Below are 9,139 nucleotides of genomic sequence, written 5' to 3' on the forward strand. Positions count from 1 at the left end.
ATGGTTTTCCACCCCCTCACTTTCAATCTGGGGGTGTCTTTGGGTCTAAAATGAGTCTCTTGCAGACTGCATATCGATGGGTCTTGCTTTTTAATCCAATCTGATAGCCTGTGTCTTTTGATTGGGGCATTTAGCCCATTTACATTCAGGGTAACTATTGAAAGATAGGAATTTAGTGCCATTGTACTGCCTGTAAGGTGACTGTTACTGTATATTGTCTGTGTTCCTTTCTGGTCTATGTTGCTTTTAGGCTCTCTCTTTGCTTAGAGGACTCCTTTCAAGATTTCCTGTAGGGCTGGTTTTGTGTTTGCAAATTCCTTTAGTTTTTGTTTGTCCTGGAAGCTTTTTATGTCTCCTTCAATTTTCAATGACAGCCTAGCTGGATAGAGTATTCTTGGCTGCATATTTCTCTCATTTAGTGCTCTGAATATATCCTGCCAGTCCTTTCTGGCCTGCCAGGTCTCTGTGGATCGGTCTGTTGCCAAGCATTGTAGGTTACATATCTCTTCTCCCGAGCTGCTTTCAGGATTTTCTCTTTATCTCTGAGACTCGTCAGTTTTACTATTAGATGTTGGGGTGTTGACCTATTTTTATTGATTTTGAGAGGGGTTCTCTGTGCTTCCTGGATTTTGATGCCTTTTTCTTTCCCCAAATTAGGGAAGTTCTCTGCTATAATTTGTTCCATTATACCTTCTGGCTCTCTCTCTCTTTCTTCTTCTTCTGGGATCCCAATTATTCTAGTGTTGTTTCGTCTTACGGTATCGCTTATCTCTTGAATTCTGCTCTCGTGATCCAGTAGTTGTTTATCTCTCATTTTTTCAGTTTCTTTGTTTTCCATCATTTGGTCTTCTGTATCACTGATTCACTCTTCTGCCTCATTTATCCTAGCAGTTAGCACCCCCATTTTTGATTGCACCTCCTTAATAGCCTTTTTGATTTCGACTTGGTTAGATTTTAGTTCTTTTATTTCTCCAGAAAGGGTTTCTCTGATAACTTCCATGCTTTTTTCAAGCCCAGCTAGTATCTTTAAAGTGATGATTCTGAACTCTAGATCCAACATCGTACTGATGTCCGTATTGAGTAGGTCCCTGGCAGTCGGTACTGCCTCTTGTTCTTTTTGTTGAGGTGATTTTTTCCATCTTGTCATTTTGTCCAGAGGAGAATAGATGAATAAGAGAACAAAATGCTAACAGGGTAACAATGTCCCCAGAAAATATACTCTAAACAAATCAGAAAAGACCTGAAGCTGGGGGAAAAGAAAAAGAAAAAAAAAAGAAAAAAAGATAAAAACAAACAAAAACAGAACAAAACAAAAAAAACAGAATATGATCAAATATGATCAGGCTGGTACATAGATCAGTGCCACACACTGGATTTTGGGTGCATTTTGGTCTGTTAGAAGAAAGTGCCTCCCAAATTTTTAAAGAAAGAAAAACTTATATATGTACAAAATAAGGGTTGATATGATGAAGGGATGGAATATGACTGTAGAGATGAAAATTATAAAAAATTTTATAAAAGGAATTGATAAGAAGTTGTTTGAATAAAGAAAGAAGAGGATTTAAAAAAGAAAAAAAGAAAAAAAAGGGAGACAATGTGATCACGCAGGAGACTAGAGCAAAGCCATACAATAGAGATTTAGGGTATATTTTGATCTGTTAAAAGAAACTATCTCAAAATTTTAAAGAGAGAACAACTTATATATATATATGCGAAAAATAAAGGTAACTACTATGAAGGGATAGAATATGACTCTAAAAGAAAAATAAAAGTGTTTTTTAAAAAAGGAATTGATAAGATGTTGGTTGAAAAAGGGAAAAAGAAAAATTAAAAAAAAAAAAAGACAGTTAAAAAAAATTAACTTTGGAAGAGTAAAGAATCATGGTAAAAAAGCCAAGGATTCTATGTGCAGTATTCCCCTAGCACTGGAGTTCTGCCGTTCTCATTGATCGGTAAACTTGGTCTTGGCTCCCTGTTCTTGCTGATCTTCTGGGGGAGGGGCCTGTTGCCGTGGTTCCCAAATGTCTTTGCTGGAGTTGGAATTGCTCCGCCGTTGCCCAGTCCGGTCTAAGTAATCTGCTCAGGTTTGCTCTTGGGAGCTTTTTTTCCCTGCAAGCTTTCCGTACAGCTTTGGAGGAGGGGAGTGAAAATGACGGCCTCCCAATCTCCGCCCCAGAGGAGCCGAGAATTCGGGGCCCCGCTCCTCAGTGAGCCCCCAGAGAAAAGCAGTAAGTCACTCCCGGCTCCCCGGTCTCTGCCCACTCTCCATGCTCACCCAGCCTGTGACCGAGCGTTTCTATCTCTGGCACCCAACTTGGTGATCCCTGTGGTGCGCTCCCGCGCTACTCCTCCCAGGGGAGGATGGGGAGTCTCACCGGATCTGCCGCTTGTTGGGTCCCTGCTGGAGGAGCAGTGGCCCGACTGTGCCGCAGATCTCGGTTTATGGCAACCCTGAGCTGAGAGTCCGCTCCTCGGCTCCATCTCTGCAGCCGGCTTCCCCGCTTCGATACCTGGGAGCTCTGCCGCACTCAGGCACCCCCGGTCTTCCTTTGACCCCGAGGGTCCTGAGACCACACTGTCCCGTGAGGGTTTCACCCTCTGCTTAGCCACTGGAGCGACATCCCTCAGCGGAGCAGACTTCTAAAAGTTCCGATTTTGTGCTCAGCTGCCCTATCACTTGCCAGAAGTGGCCGACGGAGGCCCCCCTCCCCCGCCATCTATCCTCCTGAATATCGCCTCGGATGCACTTCTCCGCACGTCCTACCTTCCAGAAAGTGGTCGCTTTTCTGTTCAGAGATTTGTTGCTATTCTTTTCTTCGATCTCCTGTTGAGTTTGTAGGTGTTCAGGATGGTTTGATCCCTATGCAGCTGAATTCCTGAGACCAGAGGAAATCCAGGTCTCCTACTCCTCTGCCATCTTGCTCCGCCCTCTCTAATCTCTTCTTAATAGGACACTATCATATTAGGTTAGGGCCCACTTGTAGGACCTCATTTTATGTTAATCACCTATTTAAAGACTATGTCTAAATACAGTCACATTCTGAGGTATTGGGAGTTTTAACTTCAACATACGACTTTTGGGTGAATAGAAATCAGCCTATAACAAATATAACCAAGCTATTAATGTTGATATAATCCATGGGTCTTACTTAGATTTCCCCAGTTTTACTTATGCATTCATTTGTGTGTATATGTGTGTGTATGTGCATGTGTGTATGGGTTCGTGTGTGTGTGTGTGTCTACATGTAGGTCTGTGTGTATATGTGTATATGTGTTCGTGTGTGTGCATGTATGTACGTGTGTGTATAGGTCTGTGTGTGTGATATATGTGTATTGAGTTCTATACAATTTCATAGCTGTGTGGATACATGCATCCACTATCACAGTCAAGATACTGAAGAGTTCTGGGGCGCCTGAGTGGCTCAGTCAGGTAAGCATCTGCCTTCGGCTCAGGTCATGATCCTGGGGTCCTGGGATTGAGATCCACGTCAGGCTCCCTGTTCAGTGGGGAGTCTGCTTTTCATTCTCCCTCTGCCCCTGCTTGTGCTTTCTCTCTCTCTCTCTCTCAAATAAATAAATAAATAAATAAATAAATAAATAAATAAATAAATAAAATCTTAAAAAAAAAAGAGGAAGATACTAAACAGTTCCAACTCCTTAAGGATCCTTCATGCTGTTCTTTCACAACCACACTTACACCCTTCCTGCCTACCCACCCCAGCCCCTGACCCCTGACATCCACTCATCTGTCCTTAATTTCTAAAACTGTCATTTCAAATGTTATATTAAAGAATTCATAGGGAGTGTACCCTTTGGGACTGACTTTTCTCACATATCATACTTCCTGGAGATTCATCTAAGCATTGCCTGAACAGTAGTTAGCTTCTTTTTATTACTGAATGTTGTTCTGTGTGATGACGTCCCACAGTTTGTTTTAACACTCACCTTTTAAGGGACGACTGGGCTGATTCCAGTTTTGGCCTGTCACAAATAAAGCTGCTCTGAACATTCCTATGCAGGTTTTTGTTTTGTTTTGTTTTTTTAATGAACATAAGTTTTCATTTCACTGGGATAAATGCCCAAGGGTGCAAATACTGAGTTGTATGGTAGTTACATGTTTAGTTTTGTAAGAAACTGCCTGACTGGTATCCAGAGTGGCTGTAATAGTTTACATTCCCACCAGTGATCTATGCTTGATCCAGTTTCCTCACATCCTTGCCAGCATTTGGTGTTGTCACTCTTACTTTAGCCACTCTGACCCATGGTATGTGCTAAGACAGAAAGGCTGGAGGGGTTGGGGTTGGTTAAGCTCCAGTATAGTAATTTCTCTTAAGGGCAGGAGGGGAACAGAATGCTCTGAGTGTCCTTCAGAGCGGCTTCAGCTGCTGTAACAAAGTGCAGTAAGCTGAGAGACTTCACAGAAATTCATTGTCTTGTAGTTCTGGAGGCCAGAGTCCAGGATGAGGGATTGGCTGCCTTGGTTCCTAGTGAGAGCCCTCTTCCTGACTTGCAGACAACTGCCTTCTAACTGGGTCCTCACACGGCCCTTCTTCCACAGGGCCACACAGAGGGAGAGATCGTGCTCTACTTCTTAAAAGATCATAGTCCTTTCAGATTAGCACCCTACCCATATAAGCTCATTTTACCTTAATTACCTCCTAAAAGCCTTATCTCCAAATACAGTCACATTGCAGGTTGAGGGCTTCAGCATAGGAATCTGGAGGGGACACAGTTCAGTTCATAGCAATTACTTTACCCCCACTTGCTAGAAGCCTGAGGGGATTTTCTCTGATGTTAAGGGCAAGAACCTGGTATGTCTCAGGAAAGTTGGGGGCTCCTCTGAGACCATGTTAACTCTCAAGCCAGCCAGACGCAGCCTCCAGTGTTCGTTCTTATGGTGCCCATTTCCCTTCCAGTTTCAGGCTCCAACCTCTGCTCCTGGTAAGCTCTGAATCCTTTGCCTGTCTCTCCAGTTTTCAGGGTGTTGGCTTGCCCTTTGACCACAATTCTCTAAAGTTTCGAAGAGGAGTTGTTGATTTCAGTTTATCCAGCCTTTTTCTTATTGGGGGGATGGAACTTTTTACATGTCAGACCAGAGACCAGAACTAGTATTACGTTTTTAATTTGGGTTTCTGTATGTTCACTATTAGGACACAGAAATAAAATGGGTTTTCATCTGTCAGTCCCCCCACCTTGCTGAACTCACTCATTAGTTCTTGGGGCAGGGGAGGGGAGGAGTTGCCACGCCTGGCTTCTCAAACCTGTGCTGTCCCTGAGGTCAGTCCCACAGCTCTTCTCTCCCAGTGCTGCCTCCGCCCACACGGGGCCACTGAGTGGCTCCGCCGTGGGAACTGCCTCAGACCACTGGTGAGCGGGTGGCTTGTCTGGGCTCCCAGCTCTGAGTGTTTGTGTCCATGGTGAGTGTGTGGTGGCCTTGCTTAGGCCTTCTCCATCAGGAGGGCAGTTGCTGGGCACCTGGGTGGCTCAGTCGTTGGGCGTCTGCCTTCGGCTCAGGTCATGATCCCAGGGTCCCAGGATCGAGCCCCGCATTGGGCTCCCTGCTCGACGAGAAGCCTGTTTCTCCCTCTCCCACTCCCCTTGCTGTGTTCCCTCTCTCTCTCTGTCTCCGTCAAATAAATAAATAAATCCTTAAAAAAAAAAAGAGGGCAATTGCTAGGTTGATTTAGGATGAAAAGTTCAGACTGCATTTGCCTGCAGACCAACTTCCTGTGAAATGACCCATCTAGGGCTTTCCTGGGCCTCCCGTCCCCTTTCAGGCTTATTTCTAGGACACACTTGTAAATGGATTCTAGGTATCCATTTATTTTCTTTCCCTCCGCTTTTTAGTATAAAAAGCTTTAAACACACAGAAAAATTGACATAATATGCACTGATCAGCCCCATATTACAGTCTTAATTTGACAGTATTGTTAACAATACCATAAAGTACCATACGTACTTTAGTTTTTGTTTGTACGGGTCTTTGTATCTTTCTGTACTGTGTGTATGTGTGTGTGTTTTTTCAAGCCATCTGAAAGTAAGTGTCAGATACCGTGAGACTCTGCTTCTAAATAGTTCACAGGCAACTTCTGCCTAACCACAGTCCTACTGTAACACCTGAGAAACCTAGTCGTAATCATCTAACACTATCCAATATTCCGACCATATTTACATTTCTCTAATTATTCAAAAATGTCTTCTTTGGTAAATTTTTTGGAACTAGGATACAGTTGAGGGTGATGCATTGACCTGTCAATGCTGTTCTCGTGGCAGAGAAAAGCCCCTTGATTGCACTCGCAGAACCTGTGGGTCAGGGCTTCAGATGGGGCACGGGACAGATGGCCCCCCCCACCTCTGCTCCCATCATGGGGGCTGGGAAGACCGGACAGCTGGGGTGACCCAGAGGCCAGGGCTGGAATCACATGCGGCTCCTCTCTGTGGGGCTCGGCTCCTTTAGGGAGTGTCACAAGGGGGCACCAGGAGGACCACATGGCAGGCACAAGGCTTCTGACCTCAGAAATACTCCACATCATCCTCACCCAGACCCCCGCAAAGCACAGGGAGGGACACAGGCTCCTCTGGGTGGGGAGTGTCCACTGCAGAAGGGGATGTGGGGCGGGAGAGGCCATTGAGGCCATGTATGGAAAATATGGTCAGCCTGCCTCTATGTGTTTAGCCTTTTTAACCTGGAACACCTGATTCACCCCCACAAGGCTGTTTCTTTGAAGAGACCTTTGGCCGTCCCACATTCTGAATCTGATAGTGTCGTTCAGTCTGCTCCTCTGTTCCTTATACTTCCTATAAATTAGAAACTAGGCCTAAAGGCCTAATCAGATTCACAGTAAGCCTGTGTAGCACAGACATCCATTCGTTTTAAAATGTGACCAGGAGATGACTGCTAGCATCTTGTTTTGTCTTCTGCAATAAAACCCAGATGAGTGTAAGTTAGAATTAAGGAGGTGATGGACACAGACATGGAGAGACAGAGGGTGCCCATGCTCCCAGTAGGGTGCCCTGCGGGGCACACACCTGAGCCTCATCACAGGGAGCATCCAGCAGGCCCCAAGTGAGGAAGTGTTAAAGGGGAGAGGCAGGGAGGGACTGTATCTGTCAAAATTTTCGGTGTCACACAAGACAAAGGCCACAGAAATATCCCAAATTCAAGGAGGCTAAAACGGCCTGCCTGGTAAAGGCACTGCCTGAGGGGAGGAAGGGGCATAATGGGCCAGTTGACAAAACTGAGATGTAGGTGGTGTGATTCATGTCCTGAAGCCAGACCTGCATGACAGTATATGAGAACACATGCACCTCCTTAGGAAACACACAGTGCAGGGCCTCGTGTGTGTGTGTGTGTGTGTGTGTGTTGTGTGTACACGCGTGCATGCATGTACCTGCAGAAAGCATCTGCCACGAAGCACACGGGGATGCTGCCAGCCAATGAGCCTGGGTGAAGGGTGCATAGGTGTTCTTTGTAGTAGCCTTGCCCGTGTTGTAAAGGTTTGAAATTATTTCCAAACAAAGACTAAATATTAAAGGTAAACAGAAGAAAATTAACTGAATGAAGATTCCATTTCTGGCTGTTCATAAAATCAAGGCTGTTCTCAGAGAACAAGATGAGTGTGTATCGATACTGAAAAACAATTTTAATTTTCACAATGAAACGTAATAAACACGAGAGTTCCATACCAGACATAATGGCCATGAGTTTCTGTTGTTTGGAAAACACCTCTACCCTCAGTTCTGAGATTTTAAGGACAGGACGAGGGGGCAGTCTCTTTACAGAGAAGAGAAGGAGCAGTGATCACGAGAAAAACATGTAGACTCTCTAAGCATGAATAATCCAAGTTGAAACAACTTCAGGGTTCCATCATCTGCTTCTCAAGTCCTCAGAAACGTAATAACACAGTGGTTGTTAGCGCAGCCCCGGGGGAGTGGTGGGCGTGCATCGAGAGTGGCGCTGGGAAGCCATTCGGAGGATGCCACTCTGCAGACACCTGGGGCTGCTGGTGCTTGGCCTTGAGAATGGATGGGCGGCTGTGGGGAAAAGCAAACAAGCAACAGTGTGGTGTCTATGAAGATGTGCATGACAGTTGAACGTATCTGGCATTTGCACGGTGAGAGACGGTAGGGGCAGCGTTCTCGTTGCTGTTTCAGCTCATGGCGCCTTCGCTTGCCCCCCCCCCCCCACCGCGGGCATCTGTTGAGCATGCACCGCCTGCTGGCCAGTGGGTACTGAGAAAAAGCAGAACACACAGTTTAATTACCGCCTCGTCCTGCTGAAAGCTATGTCTGTATGTTTAATTACAAAGACCAGAGGAGACTTCTAGGAGCTTCATATACTTCAAGTTTAATTGGGTGTTTTCCTTCAAATTGCTTAAAGTAATAATTGGAAATAACCATGAAAGAAATGAAAACAACACGGAAGGTTTTCAGAGCAGTGGTTTGTATGTTCCTGATGTGACCGCCTCTGATGGTCCAGATGTGTCTCCTCTCCTCCAGGGAGTGGAGCAGGCTTTCTCCTCTGTGGCACTGTGGCCGTCGGGGCCGTATCAGTCCTGCCCTGGAGGACGCTGAGCACCTCCCCCATGAGATGCCAGTAGCCATCCCCTCCCCGCTGTGATAACGAGCCTTGTCTCCAAACATTGCCCCATGTTCCTCAAGGAACAAAATCGTCCCTGGCCAAAGCCACTAGAATGATCTGAATTGAGCTGCTGGTTTAAAAAAAATAACTTTGTCATCTGTATTTTAATCCATTTTGCTCCAGAGTCAGAAATGCAAGGATGAAGTGTCCCAGCTCAATCACAAGGTCCTTCAGCTTGGAGAAGAGGCCTCTATCCACCAGGCCCAGAATGAGAAGAACTGCATCACCATTCAGCTGTTAACACGGAGACTGGAGGAGGTGGGGCAGCGGGAGGGGTTGCAGGTGAGTAATCTAGACTGTCAGGAACAGCCTTAAAATGCCTGGAGGCAGACTCATCCCTCAGGTAAAGAGAGAGACTTAGTAAGTATGTGCCTTGGAAAATTTGACTTCAGCAGCTTTTGCAAATCCTCAATATCTAGAAAAAGTAGCAGAAAGGAATTAAATCCTGATGCCAGGAGAGTAAATTGGTAGACCTCTCAGGAGGACATTTGGGCAAAA

At 45.5% G+C, this 9,139-nt stretch overlaps 1 protein-coding gene across 1 annotated transcript in view; it reads left to right on the top strand.

The window, feature by feature from the left end:
- Positions 1–9,139, top strand: part of NINL (ninein like) — a 90,786-nt gene that overhangs the window by 71,008 nt on the left and 10,639 nt on the right. The window contains exon 20 of the mRNA XM_035005712.1: positions 8,765–8,923. Coding sequence (XP_034861603.1) covers positions 8,765–8,923 — 159 coding nt within the window. The remainder of the gene's footprint in view (positions 1–8,764; positions 8,924–9,139) is intronic.

Source organism: Mirounga leonina, unplaced genomic scaffold, assembly GCF_011800145.1.
Source record: "Mirounga leonina isolate KUSES-001 unplaced genomic scaffold, KU_Mleo_1.0 Mir_150, whole genome shotgun sequence".
Taxonomy (NCBI): Eukaryota; Metazoa; Chordata; class Mammalia; order Carnivora; family Phocidae; genus Mirounga; species Mirounga leonina.